At 36.7% G+C, this 20,719-nt stretch overlaps 1 protein-coding gene across 10 annotated transcripts in view; it reads right to left on the bottom strand.

The window, feature by feature from the left end:
- The window catches only part of GGNBP2 (gametogenetin binding protein 2), a 135,183-nt gene that overhangs the window by 112,794 nt on the left and 1,670 nt on the right, over positions 1 to 20,719 (bottom strand). For 6 of the 10 annotated variants that reach the window (XM_082440006.1, XM_082440010.1, XM_082440005.1 and 3 more), the window contains 5 exons: positions 14,101 to 14,181; positions 12,281 to 12,534; positions 10,149 to 10,247; positions 5,691 to 5,816; positions 5,488 to 5,601 (listed from right to left, as the gene is read on the bottom strand). In XM_082440006.1, coding sequence (XP_082296132.1) covers positions 5,488 to 5,601; positions 5,691 to 5,816; positions 10,149 to 10,247; positions 12,281 to 12,534; positions 14,101 to 14,181 — 674 coding nt within the window. The remainder of the gene's footprint in view (positions 1 to 5,487; positions 5,602 to 5,690; positions 5,817 to 10,148; positions 10,248 to 12,280; positions 12,535 to 14,100; positions 14,182 to 20,719) is intronic. The other 4 variants (XM_082440011.1, XM_082440012.1, XM_082440013.1 and 1 more) reach the window with 2 other exon arrangements.

Here is a 20,719-nt window from a genome sequence, read left to right as displayed (position 1 = left end):
GTTGTCCAAAACCAAGGGCAACACAGTTCCCTTCCTATGTTCCCTTCCACCTGTGTTAAGAAATCACCATTCAGTTTCATGTTTGGTAATTGCAATCATTGTTGCTTTTGTTGTGGTCATCCATGTACAATGCTTGGTGTCAGTCTATTTATCTCTTGTAAAAATAAAAGACAGTGTGTGTGTGTGAAAAAAAAAAAAAAAGCTAGACCTACAAGAATAAAAAAAAAAAAAAAAAGAAAAAAGAAATCACCATTCAATATGGGGATGTATGTATACGTATAGCTGATTCACTTTGTTATAAAGCAGAAACTAACACACCATTGTAAAGCAATTATACTCCAATAAAGATGTTAAAAAATAAATAAATAAAATAAAATAAAATGAAATAAAAAAGAAAAAAATCACCATTCACACAGTCACCCAGAATGAAACCTCAGTTAATTCTAACTCCTCCTTAGGTCCTGCTTTTAGGGGTGGAGCCAATTGGTATCAATTCTTTCTAAAATTCTCTTGAAGGTCAATTCTTTTCAATTGCCTAGACAATTTTTAAAAATGCTTCTTAACAGGTTTCCCTGCTTCCACTCTTACTAGCTATCTAATGCATCTCTCATACCAAAATAATTTTTTTAAACAAATCTCATTACCTCACTCTCAGCTTAAAAACCTCCCCACTGTCTATGAATAAAGTTCAAACCCATTAAGGCCTTCAGTGACTTCTCTTACCCAATCTACTATATCCAGCCTTATTTCCCAAGATTCACCTCTCCCTTCATGGTTCCCCTACTCTACCCCGCCCCCCTATACACACCAGATATATAATGGACTACATTTTTTTTTTTAATTAAAGTATAGTTGACTTACAATGTTGTGTTAGCTTCTGGTGTACAGCAAAGTGATTCAGATATATAAATATATATATGTCCCTTTTCATATTCTTTTCCATTATGGTTTATTACAGAATATTGAATATTGTTCCCTGTGCTAGAGAGTAGGACCTTGTGTTTATCTATTTTCTATATAGTAGTTTGTATCTGCTAATCCCAAACTCCTAATTTATCCCTCCTCTATTCCCTTCACCCTTCGGTAACCATAGATTTGTTTTCTACATCTGTGAGCCTGTTTCTGTTTTGTAAATGTTTCATTGTATCATATTTTAGATTCCACATACAAGTGATATCATATGGTATTTGTCTTTCTGATTTACTTCACTTAGTATGATAATCTCTAGGTCCATCCATGTTGCTGCAAATGGCATTATTTCATTCTTTTCTATGGCTGAGTAGTAGTCTACTGTGTGTGTGCGTGCGTGTGTGTGTGTGTATGCGTGCAGGCACACACGAAAGTTGAATTCTAGTTATGGGAATTGCAGAAGGCTTAAGGATGGACGTGAAATGAAATGAATATATGTTAAAACAGAAGCTCTAAGCCCATTTTGTAAACAGAGGCAATAATGTTGACAAAGTTAAATCATTATGTTTCACTAATGTTTAAAAAATAGACACAGAAATATACAAAAATTAACTCAAAATGGGTTAAAGACCTAAACATTAAGACCTGAAACTATAAAACTCCTAGAAGAAAACATAATAATGGAATAGATGATGATTTCTTGGATATGGCATCAAAAGCACAGGGAACAAAAGAAAAAATAAGATAAATGAGACTATATCAAACTTAAAAACTTCTGTGTAGCAAAGGAAACGATGAACAGAGTGAAGGACAACCTATGGAATGGAGAAAATATTTACAAACCATATACTGGAATAAGGGGTTAACATCCAGAATAAATAAAGAACTCTTGGGCTTCCCTGGTGGCGCAGTGGTTAAGAACCCGCCTGCCAATGCAGGGGACACGGGTTCGTGCTCTGGTCCGGGAAGATCCCACATGCCGCGGAGCAACTAAGCCCGTGCGCCACAACTACTGAGCCTGTGCTCTAGAGCCGCGAGCCACAACTACTGAGCCCGCATGCCACAACTACTGAAGCCCGCGCATCTAGAGCCCATGCTCCGCAACAAGAGAAGCCACCGCAATGAGAAGCCCGCACACCACGAGGAAGAGTAGCCCCCGCTCGCCACAACTAGAGAAAGCCCGCGCGCAGCAACAAAGACCTAACGCAGCCAAAAATAAAATAAATTAAATAAAATAAATTAAAAAAAAAATAGAGGGAGCATTAAAAAAAAAAAAAAGAACTCTTACAACTCAACAACAAAACAAACAAAAAACCTGATTAAAAAATGGACAAAGGACATGAATAGACATTTCTCCAAAGAAGATATACAAATAACTAATAAGCATATGACAAAATGCTCAACATCACTAATCATCAGGGAAATGCAAATCAAAACCACACAATATCACCTCAAACCCACTGTGTGGCCACTATCAAAAAATTAGAAAATAACAAGTGTTGGCAAGGATCTGGAGAAACTGGAACCCTTGCACACTGTTGATGGGATTGTAAAATGGTGCTGCCAGCATGGCAAATATTATATTGGGTTGGTCAAAAAGTGCGTTTGGGTTTTTCCGTGACATCGTACAGAAAAACCAGAATGAACTTTTTGGCCAATCCAATAGCATAGCATTTCTTCAAAAAATTAAACACAGAACTATCATATAATCCAGCAATCCCAGTTCTGGGAATATATACAAAAGAATTAAAAACAGGATCTCGAAGAGCTTTTTGCACACACTCATGGTTCACTGCAGCATTGTTCACAATAGCCAAGATGTGGGAACAACCTAAATGTCCACTGACAGGTGAATGTGGTGTATACATACAATGGGACATTATTCATCCTCAAAAAAGAAGAAAATTCTGTCATCCGTTACAACATGGATGAACCTTATGGACATTATGCTAAGTGAAATAAGTCAGACACAAAAAGACAAAATACTGCATGATTCCACTCACGTGAGTTATATAAAGTAACTGAACTGAAAGTAACAAAAAAGAGAATGGTGGCTTGCAGTGGGTGAGGGGAGGGGTAAAGGAGGAGTTATTGTTCAATGGATGTGGTATAGCTTCAGTCATGCTACATGAAAAAATTCTAGAGATCCACTGTACAACAATGAGCAAATAGTTAACAATACTGTACTGAACACTTAAAAACTGTTAAGAGGGCAAGTATAAGTTATGTTTTTTTATCACAATTTAAAAAAATCTTCCCCTTGGTGGGAGAAATGGTCACGGACACAGAAATAAAAATACTTCCACGTTTTCAGGCTATAATGGTAAGTTTAGATTTTTGAGTAAATAAATGGCTAAATGTCATACAGTACCAAAATGAAACTTGAAATAGTTTCCCCATATCTTACTGCTTTAAATCCTCAGTCTAATATGTTTGTACGTAATCATAAGTAACATAAGCATAAGTAAACAGCAATTTAAAAATTTATATGTAAGCCTCAAGAATGAAAGTGATTTTTCTGTTTTCAAAAGTAACCTTGCACACAAATTTTAAAAATTTTCTTAATTCAGAGGTTTCAGTTTCCTAACACCTCATTTCTAATAATGTACTATCATAATATTTAACTGGCTAAATAGTGTTATAAAATCTTTATTATTCAGTGCTCAGAAAAGTCCTCTAAATAAAGTAGAAGTGCCAAGAGGGTCCATTATTCAGACGTTTAGAAATCATTTTCAACTGACTGTACCTCAAAAACTCAACCTGTACCTAAAACAAGAACTAGATACACAAGATTAACAAGGACTTGCAAATCTGGCATGCAAAGGTTCAGGGATGTGCTTACTGTGTGCCAGATATTGTTCTAAGTTAAGTCTTATTATGTATCATCAATCCTCACGACAAATTTAATCTTATAATAAATCCTATTAAGACCATTTCTATCATTATTTTTGTCTTAAAGAAGAAAAACACTGATGCACAGAAAAGTAACTTGTACAGTTATAATCAGTAGAAGCCAGATTCAATGCAACCTCCCTTAATTGCTCTCTTAATTGTACTTCTCCCCTCATCCTTAACATATTTATAAAATGGACTCCAGGGGCTTCCCTGGTGGCGCAGTGGTTGAGAATCTGCCTGCCAATGCAGGGGACACGGGTTTGAGCCCTGGTCTGGGAAGATCCCATATGCCGCGGAGCAACTAGGCCCGTGAGCCACAATTACTGAGCCTGCACGTCTGGAGCCTGTGCTCCGCAACAAGAGAGGCCGCGATAGTGAGAGGCCCGCGCACCACGATGAAGAGTGGCCCCCGCTTGCCGCAACTGGAGAAAGCCCTCACACAGAAAACGAAGACCCAACACAGCCATAAATAAATAAATAAATAAATAAAATTAAAAAAAAAAAATGGACTCCACCTTTCTTATAAATTACTGCCCCCTAAACACAGGAAATATCTAAAAGCAATATAGGAAATTCCAAAACATTAGCTATAGTAACTAGTAATTTATCACCCAAAAAAGCTATCTTTTGGGGACCAATTCATATTGAATACAAGGATCAATTCATATTGAAAGAGAAAAGAATCTATAACGGACCTATACATTTATGTTTTACGGTTAAAAATCCCCCTCCCAAACTCCAAATAATTGACATATTCTCTACTCTCTTGGGTATAATCAACTAAGGCAAAAAACAAGAAAGATATTCTCTACTCTCTTGGGTATAATCAACTAAGGCAAAAAACAAGAAAGTTTGTAATTCTAAAAAAAAAAAACACTTAATAAACTTAGTATGCAGGTAAAGTCATTAGCTCATTGCCATATAAACACCAATCTTGATAATGCCAGTTTTTATTATTTACATATGCTTTCTAGAAGTGTCCCCAAAGTAATTGTGTATATCTCTCCCAAAGTCAAAGAACACACAACCACAAACCCAACATGTGACAAATTTATATGAAAACAGTACAACTCCCCCCCAAGAACGCCATCTCTAGATGGCTCCCTTACCAGTTTCCTTTCCTACTGCACTCTCCCTCCCTACGAATTTCCAAATGTTAATGACACTTAGAAAATTCCTTTGTAAAGTAGTATTCTAAAAAGAAAAATCTGAAGTTACTTTTATAGTACAGGAAGCACATGAATTCCAACTCTATTTTTAGGTCTTGACAATTAAAGAAAAAATAATTCAAAATATTACTAAGTAAAAGCTGCTATTTTAACTTTAATTTTGAAAAATGACATCATGAAATGCTTCTATCATAAAAACAAGGAGTACTAGAATTCCCACAGTGATTAAGTACACTTTACTTGACTTACAGTTATTTTGCGTTTCTTGAACGGCTGGCCTGGAACTAACAGGTAGAAATTACAAAAAATGGAAATGCTGGCCTAACACAAGACGGCCAACACTGAGAGTCATCCTATAAAGGAACTGCCTACCCTAACATTAAACTCTGCCTCATGTCAGGTATTAACGGGAAGGCTGGAGTACTATTATGTGAAGAAGGTCAGTGACAGGTCAGTCTGGATGATTGACAGCTAAGGCACCTTCCAACTACACCATGATGATCTTTGGACTTACCTGTGTTTTCGCAGATACGTTTCTAGTGTTTCTAAAAGACAACTAGAGTCAATTAAAACTACTTCATCCCTGCATTCTTGGGACATTAGTTCCCATACGTCCATCCAACAACCTCTGCAGAAAGAAACAAATCTTAGTGAGAAGAAGGAATATACAAGGGTAAAACATTTAAAAAAGGTGAGTAAAGGATTGCTTGATTTTACCTGGCTGTTCCCTGGAAAGGTCCATAATGGAAAATGATCCTACACTTGCTGTCCTTCCTGTGGTCTTCACTACTTCTCTTATCTGTACTTAACTTCTCTGAACTGACACTGCTACTGCTCCCTTCACTGTAGTACAGCACAGTACAAAGCTTAGTGACACTGAGATAATCTGAAGGAGTAATTTCTATAGTCTAAATTAAAATCATCGACTCTTTAATACATTAAGATATTAGCAGGATAAGTCTGCAAATTTGTATATAATTACATATTCAACCATATTAAAATGTTACTTAGACAGGTGCTCATATCTTTATACAAAAACTTCTGCTCAACTATTAAGTTTACCTGATATAATTTAACAACATTTACACTTATCAAGACAGTAACTGGTTAACATACTAAGCATTTTATGAGCAAATCTACTTGGAATGTTTTAAAGTCAAAAGGGCTGAAAAAAAAATGATAAAATATTTTCACCTATAAACATGGATCAATCTTCCACAAATTGAAAATACTAACAAGTGCTGATCTACTTAATGTGATTTTATAGCTAGCCCATGGCAACAAAATTCTTATCTATCTTCACATTTACAAGTAACTGGGAAAGTCACAGATTAATCTAATTATGGTAAAGAAATTTTTATATTTACTAAAATAAAGATAGCATACTAAGATGAACACTTTACACAGCCTAAATTAGTAGTAAGTCCTATACAAATAATTTTTTAAAAACTTACTAAAAACTTCCCAGACTCTCCCTCCCCCACAGGTTGCAATGTGGTGCTGGTCATGCATTTTGCTTTGTTGCAGATGTGCATTCCAAGAGAAATATGTTTCTATATTCCGTTCAATGATAGTCTTCTTGATTTTTCATGATTCTGAACAACTGGCTCCTGCCTGTTCTTCTGCAGGGTCTCACTACAGTCCTAGAAATTCATTACCTGGGATGCTTGAGATGGAAAAACTTCTGAATCTTTACTTAACCTACTCTATATAGCTAAATAAGTATTTCTCAACCCCCTGCCCACCCTATAAGGTCATACGTACAATTCAGCTCCCTACTCCCATCTCACAAGGGCTCGGGCCAAGGATCAATGTCCCTTATTTTTGAAACAAAAACCTCAACTTCTGCTCTGCCTTGCATGTTATATCCTTCTATCCTCATCTCCCAAATTTGCAATTTTCTATGCCTGAGTGATCCATAATCTAAAACTGAGTAACTCTCAAACTCAAGTTCTCATTATTGAGGAAAAGGTTCATGAAATCAGAGCCAGGGAATGATTATTATACCATCAGAATGTGAAAGCATTATTCTAGAAAAAGCTTGAAAAAAAATTCTACAGCTCAAATCAAGATTTTATCCATAATCTCTACAGACCAAATGTCTTTATATCACTCCTTCCATTCAAGATCAAGCTCTCTAAAAAAGGAAGTCTTTTCACTTCCTTGTTCTACTCCCACACCTTCCACTCACAGTTCAACCCATTACAACCTTGCATTGCATGCACTTTTCTACCCATACTGATCTAGATTGTTTCCATTCAACCACAGATCTGCTCATCAAGATCAACAATTATCTCAGTGTTGCTATAACCAACAGACACTTTTGGGTCCTTGATAACTCAGCAACCTTCAACACAGCTTACCAACCACCGCCCCCCACCTCCCCGCCCCATACTCTTTTCCCTTGGCTTCCTCCTACCTCTCTGGCGATTCTTTCTCGAGTTTCTTTAGGCTTATTCTTTCTACCATTAAACTGAATTCCTCAGCATTCCTTTCTACTACTCTACTCTTCCTCTAGGTGATCTTATTCAGTTGAACAACATGAGGCTGAATTGCACAGGTCCACTTATGCACGGATTTTTTTCAGTAGTAAATACCACAGTGCTACACAATTTGCAGTTCATGGAATCTGAGGATACGAAGGAACCATGTATACAAAGGGCCAACTAGAAGTTACACTCAAATTTTCCATTGCGTGGAGGGTCGGTGCTCCTAACCCCTGTACTGTTCAAGAGTCAACTGTAGGGACTTCCCTGGTGGTCCAGTGGTTAAGAATCTGCTTTCCAATGCAGGGGATGCGGGTTCGATCCCTGGTTGGAGAACTAAGATTCCCACGTGCCACAAGGCAACTAAGCCCACGCACCACAACTACTGAGCCCAGGCGCTCTGAAGCCTGCGCGCTGCAACGAAGATCCCGCATGCCCCAACAAAAGATCCCACATGCCCCAACGATGATCCCACGTGCCGCAACCAAGACCCGACGCAGCCAAATAAATTAATTAATTAAAAAAAAAAAAGAGTCAACCGTATATCATTCATCAGCTACAGGCCTACAACTCCGGCCTAGACCTTTCTTTCAGACCTCACACTTACTCCCAGACAGACAATAACTTGGGTCTACTTGCATGAATGTGAGAATACTCTCAGGAAGACTGAACTAGATTGTTACTACTGATTAGGCTAAAAGCTAATTAACTGTATTACACTTTCCCCTGAAGAAAATCTAAAGAGAGAAAGGGGGGAACAACACAAGGAAAATATAAAAAGAAAAGTCATAGTAGCACAGAATGGCAGTGACCATCCAAAGCGGAGGAGAAGTCTTGGCTAAGCAGACTATACTCTCTGGCCGGCTATCCACATGGCATGTGGGAATAACTGAAGCTACCTTAGGAGGTGTTGCTTAACTAACTCCATTCACACTGACTGCATAAGTCAGCAAACAGCCTTCCAAAACATTTGTCTTCCCATGTGGTGGGGCTAGAGCTGAAGCAGGATGTGAAGTCTGTGGAGGTTTGTTTTTTGTTTTTAAGCTGAAATATAGGAAAACATAGCTGTATGTCAATTTAATAAAAGTAGATAATTGACGAAGCAAAGTCAGGGAGAAAAAGAGAAGAGTTGGAATCCGGAGCAAAAGTGGAAGGACTGGTCTTTGAAGGAAGGTGGCAATGAGCATAGATGTTTAAGATGTTGGGGTAGCTGTTGCTTTTCAGCTCCTCAATGAAGAATATTCGTAACAAAAACATAGAAGGCAGCCTTTGTATTATATCATACTACGCTGTGGCTTTAGTCAACAGGTTATTCAGAAAAGGTTACTGTCTAATGAGAAAATTAGAATGGATTCTGCATTCAGAAAGTCAGGAATTCTTTAAAGATATTGGTAAATCAGGTATATGAAATAATTATCCTTAGATAAGCACTTTAGGTTGTGTAGAGCTTTACTGGGTTCAGAGCTCTCACATTTAGAAATCATATAATGTGTGGTTCTTGTTTAGATCTTGATTCTAACAAATCAGTGTAAGAAGACACTTTTAGAGAGAGTTGGGGAAATCTGAATATGAACTGGGTATTAGATTATTATAGTTAAAAGTTTTGTTAGGTGTTACAATGGCACTGTCATGAAGGAAAATGTCACTGTATTTAGAGATGAATGTGGAAATATGTAGTAGTAAAATAACATGATGCCTGGAACTTGCTTTAAAATACTTCAGCAAAGGAAAAGGTGAACAAATGAAATAAATGTGGCAAATCTTGATAACTACGGAGTCTGGGTGAAGGAATTTGGGGGTAAGGGGGTCCTTGTATAGTCTCTCTACTTTTCTATGTGTTTGACAGTTTTCATGATAAAAGTTTAAAAACTTTTTTGTTCCTGAGTATAGGAAAAAAAAAAAAAAAGATTATTAACTATTAACACACCACCACCTGGTCATCTAGGTCTTTTTACCAGAGAGGAAAATATCAGTTTAACAATGGTGTCAACACTACTAATGAGATATCCAAAAAAACTAATTTTTAAAATTAATTCAGAAGTATAGTTTTACATCATCCCATTCTCCCCCCCAAACAAAAGTTACTTCTTAGAAACTCCCTTCAAATTCCACTGCTTCTCCTTACCACCCCCAACCCCAAGCAATTTTGAAGGGGCAACTGTGACACTGTGCTAGGAGATGGGGGCAGAAGCAGCCATGGACACTGTAGCTCCTAACCAAGAAGAAAACTGCAAGTTAGTTACATAAATTCACATTGCTATAACTGATTCAAGATTTTTTTTTAAATCCTTGATAAATTACTAGGGAGACCTAGAGACAAGAAAGACAAGAAAAATAATTTATACATTATGACTATTACATAGATTAAAAAAACGATACCACTACTTTGAAAAATTTAATATTGGCTACATAAATTTCCACAAAGATCTCAACCTCCTTTCTCTGAAACATATTTAATACAAGGGAAAAAAAAAACTTAAAAAAAAAAAATCAAACCTATATAGTCCCAATGCAAAAAGGCCTACAGAACCAGGAGACATATTTATTTTGACCAATTATATGGTTTTTACGTTACAGTGTAAACAATTAATGAAATAAAACTAGCAGGGTTTCTTTTCTTTTTACCAAATGTGATCAACATTTATAATCTTAACACTGACAAAGTATCCTGATAATCAATTCTACTTACCCCAAAGGTTTTGGTTTGTGCGTATCTAAGGAGTGCAACTGACATCTCTTGTTCTTTTTACTTTTTGGAATAGCATCTATCATGTCATTTAGTTTGGACCTAATTAAAAATAAACCATTAAAGGTTTGATTAATATTAACTTTTCTTTAGAATTTTCAGAATCTCTATGCCTTTTAGTGAGAAGTATATTTAAAGTATTAGACACATCACTTACTTTGAAAATTTCTCATCAAACTCTAACCCAAGCGTCGGTACATTTATATTCCCTTTCCATTCCCAGCCTATCGAAACGTTGAAGACCTGCCCTATTCAACATACTCTTGCCCCTAGACTACACCTGTCTCATTCATCCCTGCATCTGCATTGTATCTAGCAGTGTGCCTGGCACTCAAATATTTTACGACTGATTACTACCTGACTCTCAGCCATACTCCATTGTCCAAACATTAGATATCTAAACATACACTATCCTTGGGAATTCCCTGGCGGTCCAGTGGTTAGGACTCCGTGCTCTCACTGCTGAGAGCCCGGGTTCAATCCCTGGTCGGGGAACTATTATAAAATCCCACAAGCCACGTAGTGCGGCCAAAAAAAAAAAAAAGGAAACAATAAAAGATAAAATAAAATAAACATACACTATCCTTGATGAGGAGCCTTCAACAGAAATTTTATGCAAATATAGAAATACATAAGGCTAACTATCCAAACCCTGCATCCATCCAATCAGCAAAGCTTGTCAACTCTAACTTTTAAATATATTCAGAATCAAATCACTTCTCATCACCTCCACCATTACCACCCTTGTCCAACTCGCCTCTCTAGCTTAGTCCACTGCAACAGCTGGCCTCCCAAATGGTCTCTTTGCTTCTACAGTTTGCCTTTACACACTAAGTTTCACTTAGCAGCTAGTCATCTTTTCAAAACAAAAATCACATTATGTTATTTCTCTATTCAAAAACCCTCCAAGGCTTCTTTTCTCAGGCAGAGTAAAAATCCAAAGTCTTTACCACCACCTCTAAGTAGGTTTGGCCTTCAGACCTCTTCTCTTTTCCTATTTACACTTACCCTTTGGTGATCACATCTCATCTCATGGGTTTAAATATACATATAAATACTGTATATATGTTGATGACACAAATTTATATCTCTAGGCCACAACTCTCTGAACTCTACCTGGACGCCCAGCTGCTATCCCAAATGAACACATCCAAAAGTGAGTTCTGCAAAACTGCTCCTCCCTCCTCCAGTCCTACCCACCTCAGTCAATGGAAACCACCTGTCCTGCTCTTCAGACCCCCAAATCTGGGAATCATCCTTGATGCCCTCCTCCACATCCAATCTACCCAAAAATCCTGTTGGCTCATTCCTCAAAATATAACCAGGATCCAACCATTTCTCATTATCTCCGTGGCCACTATACTGGTCACTATTATTTCTTGCATGGACTATTAAACAAGCCTGTTTCTCCACCCTTCCATGACCCTTCTACTTATTCTCAACACAGAGGTGACAGTAAGCAAAACTTCAAGGGAGACCATGTATTCCTCTGCTCAAAACCTTCCCAAATCTTCCTATCTCAGAGTTAAAAAAAAAAAAAAAGACCTCAAGATGGCACTCCATAATTAGGCCTTTTAGTACTCCTGTGACCTCATCTTTTATTACCATTCCCTTCATTCATCTGGCTCCAGCCGCAACGGCTCCCTTGTTGTTCTTCAAACATTCCAGGAAAACTCCAACCTCTGAACCTTTACACTTGCTGCTCCTTCTTTGCCTTCCCCCAGATATCTACATGGTTCACTCACTCACTTCATTCAAGTCTATATTCAATGTCATTTTATCAGAGAGGCCTTCCCTGACCATTCTCCATAAGAATTCTACCCACTCATTGTCTATCTCCCTTACTGGTTTGTCTTTGTAACTTAACATCCTTGACAAATTATGTATTTGTTTACTGCCTGCCTCTCCCCACATGAGAAAAGAAACTTTACAGTCACTGGCACATAGAAGTTACTCAATAAAAGTGTTGAATCTGGACTCAAGCTTTGCCCCAACCAAATTTAGAAAAAAAGCTACCACTGTCACCAAGTTTAAATATTTAACAAACTCATTGTTTCCTAATTGATTATACTTACCCATGTACATAAAATAATGTATAAAGCTTCTTTGCATCAGTCATGCAGCTTCGGGTTACAGATAGGACTCCCTTGGACCCCACTGTCAGGGGTTCAAGGGCAGGATTTCCAGACTCTACAAGCTGGGAAAAGAGGCGCTCCACACTTCGACGACAACCAACACATGGGACAAGCTGAGAAAGTGCGCTCAAGACTTCACGTGATGTCACCACCATGGCAATACTTAGATCTTGCTGCTTAAGCATACTATGTCGCTGAGAGAAGAGGGAAAGAAAAATAAAGAAGAGTTCGTAAGAAAGACATGAAATGACTCTTTCACCACTCTTTCTGGTTCCTACCCTTGTGCAGTGAGTACAGCCTGAGCAGGGCTTGCCATCTCTATCTGCAACTGAGTCAGTAAGGCAAGGCAGTCGGCCTTGTCCGTGCTGTACTGAGTTTGCTCCACAAATCCCCCTGTTCTAGAATCTAGGGTATAAAAAACTCCACTTAGGATGCCAGGGCTATGCAGTATGTGACCCAGGATAGCAAAAAGAAGCCCTGCATGTGGAAATTTAGTGCCTGTCAAATGTGCATTAAGCTTAGTACTCTCACTTAAAATAAAACATTTTAGAAAGGAAAGAAAGAAGAGAGAAAAGAATAAAGACACAAAGCAGCTTTACCATGTCTTTTTCTCAACCTTTAGCAACACACTACGTTTAGCTACACAAGTCAAGTTAGGATAGTGATCATGTAGAGCAGCAATGCTCAACCTGGAGGTATGGGCAGGTGTGTCATGGATTAGTGGGAGAGAACAAGGCCTATCTTACCTATGTAGGAGCCTGCAGTGAGTAACTAAAATGCTGGTGCATATGAATGTTATCTGTTGGTTATGACAAGGAAGAGAAATGACTGAGAACCATAGCTGTAGAGAAATGGGCAAAACTCATAAATAACTTCTACTTAGATGGAGTTATAGTCACACTACAAGTAATACCTCCAGTTTACCAAAAAAAAAACAGATGAGAAAGATAACTCCCAAAAAGGATATTCTCACATTTACTATTAACCTTTAATTCAAAGTTTTCTCCAAAAGTTGAAATACAATTTTGAAATAAAGTAACCATTTATTTTCCTTTATCTTGATCATACATAGTGTATTTACAAAGTAACACAGTGTTTAAGAATTAAAAAAGGCTGGGAGTTTTGGGTTAGTAGATGCAAACTACTACATTTAGAATGGATAAACAACAAGGTCCTACTGTATAGCACAGGGAACTATATCCAATCTCCTGGGATAAACCATAATGCAAAAGAATATAAAGAACATATATATGTGTATAACTGAGTCACTGTGCTGTACAGCAGAAATTAGCACAACATTGTAAATCAACTATACTTCAGTAAAAAATTAAATTAAAAAACAATTAAATAAAAATCAGAAAATTCACTATACAAGATTAATTTTTTTTACTGAACAAAACAATTACTACAGAAAAAAACGAAGTTCTCAATGAAAAGTTGTCTGCCCTACCTTCTAAAAACAGGGAAATTAAATTTAAACTAAATTTAAACTGGTGAAATTAAAGCCTTACAGACATGTAAAATGATAACACACCACCACCAAATCTTTCACATCACAGGTATGTAAATATACCTGGAGCAATAGTAAAAGAAAGTAACCTCACTGCAATCTTAAGACCTAAAGAGTCCTAGGTAAAACAAAATTAATACTTACAGGTAAAATTTTAAATGACTCTTTAAAACACACATACATACATACACACACATGCGCACACGCACACACACACACCATTTAAAACATTAATTTTTAAAACTATTACCTGAATGAACTGCTTTAGTTGTGCACCATTATTTTGATGCCCATCGAGATTTAACACATTGTCAGGAAATTCCATCACCATCTTAATATGCAAAAGAATAAAAATCAATTATTTTATCCTCTTTGAGTACATGATACAGACTATTTTATAGTCTCCTAGGATAGAAAGAGACCCCTAAAGCCCGATTTGCTCCCTCCCACCTCCATCAAAAAGTTAAAAAAAAAAAAAAAAAAAAATCCAAGTTACAGTTCCTAAAGCTAGAAATGGTATAGTCATTAGAAGCAAGGGCACTGAAGGCAGGCAGACTTGAATTCAAATCCCAGCTCTATCACTTACAATTTATGTCATAATTCTGGGTAAGTTATTTAACCTGTCTGATTTTCAGCTTCCTCATTTGTAAAATGAGATTAAATAATAATTTTTCATCTCTCTCATCAAATGGGTTGTGAGGATTAAATTATATTTTAAAGTGTTTGTTGCAGTGGCTAATAATAGCACTTAATAAGTGAAATAACCTGATATCTTACATTAAATATCCTGATATTTTCAGTTATTCAACTACAGAATATAATAAATCTTACCATGTAAATGACTATATATATAATGACTTCACTATACACACACACACACACACACACACACACACACACACACACTCAGAATAATACCCAGCACATAGTAAATGTTTGCTCTAATCATGAACAGAAAAAAATACACTGAGATATTTATTCAGTTATCAAAATTCACTACCAGAGGAAGAGGGATACATAAAGCTTATGGATGTCTCAGGATGTCAGATAATGGGAATTAGTAATCAGCACATTTCACTGATTTGTGACACCACTGAAGTACCTTAGTTATGTACCACTAGGAAAGAGCCATTATAACTGGAAGATGTCACCAAACGAAAGAAGCATACCAATTTCAGAGATGTTAAATGTGAAAAAAAAGTATGCCTTCAAAACAATGAAATAAAGTAACACATTTGTATCTTAACTAAAACATTGTTAAACGTATCAAACATACTGTGCTAGAACAAACTTCTATTTCCAGATGACAAGGGCCACAAACTCCTACACACCCAAAGAGTGAAGTCAGGATAAAGAGACCATTTGAGGCAAAAACAAAAAACTAAAAAACCCCACCCACCTGAATGTGATCTTAAAAAGATTCCTCCCTTCACCAACCAGCACCACAAAGACCTGCTTCTTTAATCAAGTGACCATTCTTTCCCCTCCACATTAGAAATTAGAGCCTAAAAACATGCTTGTTCTAGCAGTAAACTGAGGACTAAACAACTAAGGCAAATGTAAGCAACAGATATAAGACCTTTTCTTGATTTATTAAGAAGGGACTACTGGATATGTGAACTAGAAAGACAAGTGGATACTAAGGATGGTCAATGATGCAAACACCGATTCAAGAATCCAGAGGACTTCAGTGTATTTCACAGACTCAAAAACTGCATGTACAATATGATTCAAATTTTTATGTGTATATTTTCTTACAGAAAAAGAAAATACATAATATATTAGATGTGGCTATCTCTAGGCAGTGAAAAGACAGATGACTTTTTTCTTTACATGTTCCTATCTTTCCCAAGTGTATTATAATACACATATACCACTTATTACCGGGGAAAGAGCTACTGTTCCTTGTTTACAATTCTATATTCATTATACCATGTTCAGAGACATGCTTCCATTTCAATAGCTTTTACTATTCTGGAAGTTTCTTCTTCCATACATACAGACTACATGTCCTTATCTCACAATTTTAGGATCAATTATCCAGTTTTCAGGTTAATCAACTTCTCTCCAGTTTTCCCTCTCAGAGTTGTCTTATCTCCAAAGAGTGGTGGTGGTAATAATAAAGACATTTAATGTAGCTTTATGCATACTAGCCATTGTTCTAAACGCTGTCATATATTAACTTTGCCAACAGTACAAAGTAAAAGTGGTCATCTAGTCATCTTAATAATCCTGGTATTAGAAATCCTGGCCCATGAAGACTGAAAAAAGAATAGTGCAATTAACTCACATTATGTTTTCTGGAATCACCACATGGTTTAAAACACAAAGAAATTAACTGTCAAGTCATAAAAAAGGTATAGGATAAACTTTTTTTTTTTTTTATAAATTTATTTATTTATTTATTTATAGCTGTGTTGGGTCTTCGTTTCTGTGCGAGGGCTTTCTCTAGTTGCGGCGAGCAGGGGCCACTCTTCATCGCGGTGCGCGGGCCTCTCACTGTTGCGGCCTCTCTTGTTGCGGAGCACAAGCTCCAGACGCGCAGGCTCAGTAGTTGTGGCTCACGGGCCCAGTTGCTCCGCGGCATGTGGGATCTTCCCAGGCCAGGGCTCGAACCCGTGTCCCCTGCATTGGCAGGCAGATTCTCAACCACTGCGCCACCAGGGAAGCCAGGATAAACTTTTAAAGCCACACAGCTCAACAGAACACTGCAAGGCACTCCACATCTACCATTTAAGCAACTAATACCTTGATTTGGATTTCCACTTGCTTGACATAAATATACACCATTTCACCACATATTAATTGCCACCATAAAAAAAAACTGAGACAATGACCTATACTACTTTAAGATCAAAGCTACTCAATTTACCAAATCAAGGTCTCTCCAGTCCAGTTCATAGGTGAAGTCCTAAATTGACTCTGTGAAAGTGAATTATTTTTATTCTGATCAACTATATTTTATTGTTTTAATAATTAAAGCAGGGACTTCCCTGTTGGCGCAGTGGTTAAGAATCTGCCTGCCAATGCAAGGGACACGGGTTCGAGCCCTGGTCCAGGAAGATCCCACATGCCACGGAGCAACTAAGCCAGTGCGCCACAACTACTGAGCCTGAGCTCTAGAGCCCGCGAGCCACAACTACTGAGCCCACTTGCCACAACTACTGAAGCCTGCGCACCTAGAGCCCGTGCTCCGCAACAAAGAGAAGCCACCTCAATGAAAAGCCCGCGCACCACAACGAAGAGTAGCCCCCGCTCACCGCAACTAGAGAAAGCCTGCGCACAGCAACGAAGACCCAACACAGCCAAAAATAAATAAATAAATAAATTTATAGAAAAAAAAATTAAAGCAGAGGTCAAAGAATACACCTAACATATTGAGACCTACCAGCTGACCTTTAAAATATATATGTATATAAAATTTAATGGATAATACCTACTTTAGGAATCCTTTTTAAAAAGTCTCTAAACAGGGTTAAAACTTAAAAAAACCCAAAAAACCCTCATTTCCAACCATTTCATTTTCACCTAACTAGTACAGATAAATGTCAAGATCAGGTCTATTACTGCATCTTTCCTGGGTTTCCCTGGCTTGGATAATACTAAATTTTCTCTTGTACATACTCAATACCACCGGGTTAGAAACTTTGCACTCACACTAAGTAATTACTGTCCTTGCCTTTCACTTAGGACAATGGCTTTTTACCTTGCTGTTTACTGGCCAATCACTATATGTTCTTCAATGATGACACCACAATAAGAAAAAGGGAAAAAAGAAAAAGAAGAAGATAGAGGATAGCAGCACTATTTTTCCCCATTCTTTAAAACCACTTCCTTGACTTAGTCTTCAGATTCCAGGTTACCTAAAGGAACAGTCATGTAAAGTATTTCAGGTGTGGTCTCACAGAGGAATCATTAGTGTTTGGCTTCATGATGAAGTTGCCTATCCCTAGCTAGCCAAAGATAGAACAAGTCATTGTCCCGCAATTACTGCTTTATAAAGTTTATTGAATCCATTACCCACTTTCACTCTTAAGTATCTGTCCTGGTTTCACCTGACCACAAATAATCTGTTCTTAGCACATTCTCACAAGCTCTAACCCAACAATACTAAGCTTGTATTTATTAAAAATCATTGTCCCTTTAGTTTTACTTTTTTACTTCCTTATCCTCACAGCCACCTGCAACATCTATCACCTTTGGTAAATGAGTTAAATATTTAATCAAGAGTTGAAAGCAAACAATAAATACTAAACTTCTAACTGATGCTAAATACCTAATCCCCAAGAGGATATACTACATTTTTAAATCTTTTTTAAGTCTCAATCAAAAACCCTTATCAGAGTTTCTAGTCCCTTTTAGATTGGTTTGAATTAGAAGGGTAAACTATGTTCCAGAAATATTGTAGCAATCTGACAGTATGCATCAAGAATTTTGTGAAAGGTTTTTATCCTTTGATACAGTAATTTTCCTCCAAAACCCTGAAAAAAAATTGTTAATGCAAAGATTTATGCATTATTTATATTCTTAGAGTATTATTCATAGTAAAAACTAGAACCACCTCTATGTCCAACAAAGGGAGAATGATTACATTATGGAATGTCACACAACAAAGTATTACATGGCCACTAAAGCTGTTTAAGAATGACAACAGAAAATGTTCTCAATATTACATTTAGTGAGAAAAAAGCAAGTTATAAAGTGTTACAGAAAACGATACATCTCAACTCTGCATCTGTGTGTGTCTATGATGGGAACTACACCAAATGCTGTTATATTCTTAGCTATCTCTGGGAAGTAGTGTTAAGGATAATTTGTTTTATTTGTTTTGCAATTATTTTTCAAGATTATTTTATAAGGAGTATATATTTTGACTATTAATTCCTTTAAAAATACTTTAAAAATCTTAATTCTTCAAAGATGTCTTTAAAATAAAATCTGTATTCTGTCCATCTGCTATTCTATAATTCTAATAACACTGAAAAGCATTTTGGCTACATAGCATAACACTTTCCTGAATATTCCACCAGTTTACTTATTTGAGATTTCCTGAAATACACCTACACCAGCACTGTACTCAAGTATTCAAACCCACTAAACTGCCATATGAGTCTTTTAAATGTGGCTACAACATACCACATAAAAGAGGAGGCTACTTCCTCACATACAAGCTTGTTAATTTCATTTTACAAATCCAACTTAAAATCGCCCAGTTTACCTAAGGCTAGAGGTTTCAGCTTCTGTTACTAAAACGATAAATATTTGTAACTGATTGTAAACATTACAACTAGACTTAACATCTAGAAGCTAACAAGATTCTAAGACTACTTGAAATAATGATCACACAATGTTTCCTCAGTGTATTACCTACGGACCCTAGGAACAAAGACCAAACCAAAAGTTAACTTCAGGATGACAATGCCATCAAACTAACAATGGACCCGTGCATAACCCTCTGCTGCAGGCTTCTCCCCTCCCTCTTCCCCAACAGGTGTTTGCTCTACATTATTCCTTTAAGTAGTGTTTGGTAGAATGGTTCTGAAACTTGTTTCCCTAAATATGATGCATTCTTGACAAGATTTTTCACTAACCAGCATTCAATGACCATGCATAAGTTCCATAACAACGCAACAAATAGTCCCACTCATTCCTTAGTGATAAAAACCCTTCCACAGTAAAGAAAAACTGCACCTTTTCCTAAATAAAATGGTGTTTTAAGATAGTTGAGTAAGCCTAAATTTTATTTGCCTGGGTCACAAGTCCACAATACAATAAAAACAAAACTCAACCACCAGGTAGTCCAATCCCAACTTCTCTAGAGAAATAAGTACAATAAAAAATCACAGGGCAGGTTACCTCTTTTTCTATGGAAAATTTTGGAAATTCATCATTGTACAGAGAATACAGTATAAAACCCCCAAAGTTGACTATTTTAAAGCACTAGATGATGGATGTATCAATGCTACATTCACATTAAAGGTGATTATGTGAGCATAAGGAGAATCAGTGTCTTTTAAATTTTTGTAAATACTCAAACTTATGTTTGATCTCCCGTTTTGATAGTATACACTCAATAGTAATCTTATGTCCAAACACACAGAACTCTTTTTTTTTTTAACTTCAAAGGCTTTCTGGGACAATAAACATAAAAGGTTGATACCAAACTAAGTGCTCTAGAAAAGTGTCTGTGTTGGAGGGAGAGAGAAGAAAGAAAATATCAACACATGAACTCATATTAGTTTTCAAACTGAGAAATGCATCATTTAATTTGATCAGTGTTAGTTTTTTAAAAAACTAATTAAAATACAAGTCCATTATACTTTTAATGCAAAAAGTGCAGAAATCATGACCAAGGCATACAAGTACACTTTCTACTTCATCAACACAAATTCTATTTACCTTATATCAGCCCAAATCATTCTACCTTTTTCCACGAAAAAAAAATGCACTTGGATAATTATAGATGCTTTCACTTAAAAAGTTCTAACAAATTAAGTCATTCAATAGCTCTTCTAATCCTTTTAAAGGTGCTGCAGCTCAATCAAGTCTTAACTGAGACTGGCAAACAGAAAGGCATAGACTGGCATCTCTACAATGACTTGCATTTTATACAAAATTTGAAAAAAGTTCAGTAGATATTTGCAAAAAAGAAATTCAGGAACAAAACAGATCAACTGCCTTTGAAAAGGAAAAAAGCCAAAAGTGTTACGATGAAGACACTTAACACCTTATCAAAGCAGGCAAATGTATAATCCAAAGCTTCAGCATCATCAAAACGCAGATTTCAAGATATTCAGAAAAGGTTCATTTCATTTCTTAAGAAATTGTGGCAAGCAACTGCACTCATTTCCTGTTCAGATTCAATTCAA

The sequence above is a fragment of the Balaenoptera physalus genome (assembly GCF_965194825.1).
Source record: "Balaenoptera physalus genome assembly, chromosome: 20".
NCBI classification, from domain to species: domain Eukaryota; kingdom Metazoa; phylum Chordata; class Mammalia; order Artiodactyla; family Balaenopteridae; genus Balaenoptera; species Balaenoptera physalus.
This window is presented reverse-complemented; position numbering and strand designations above follow the sequence as displayed.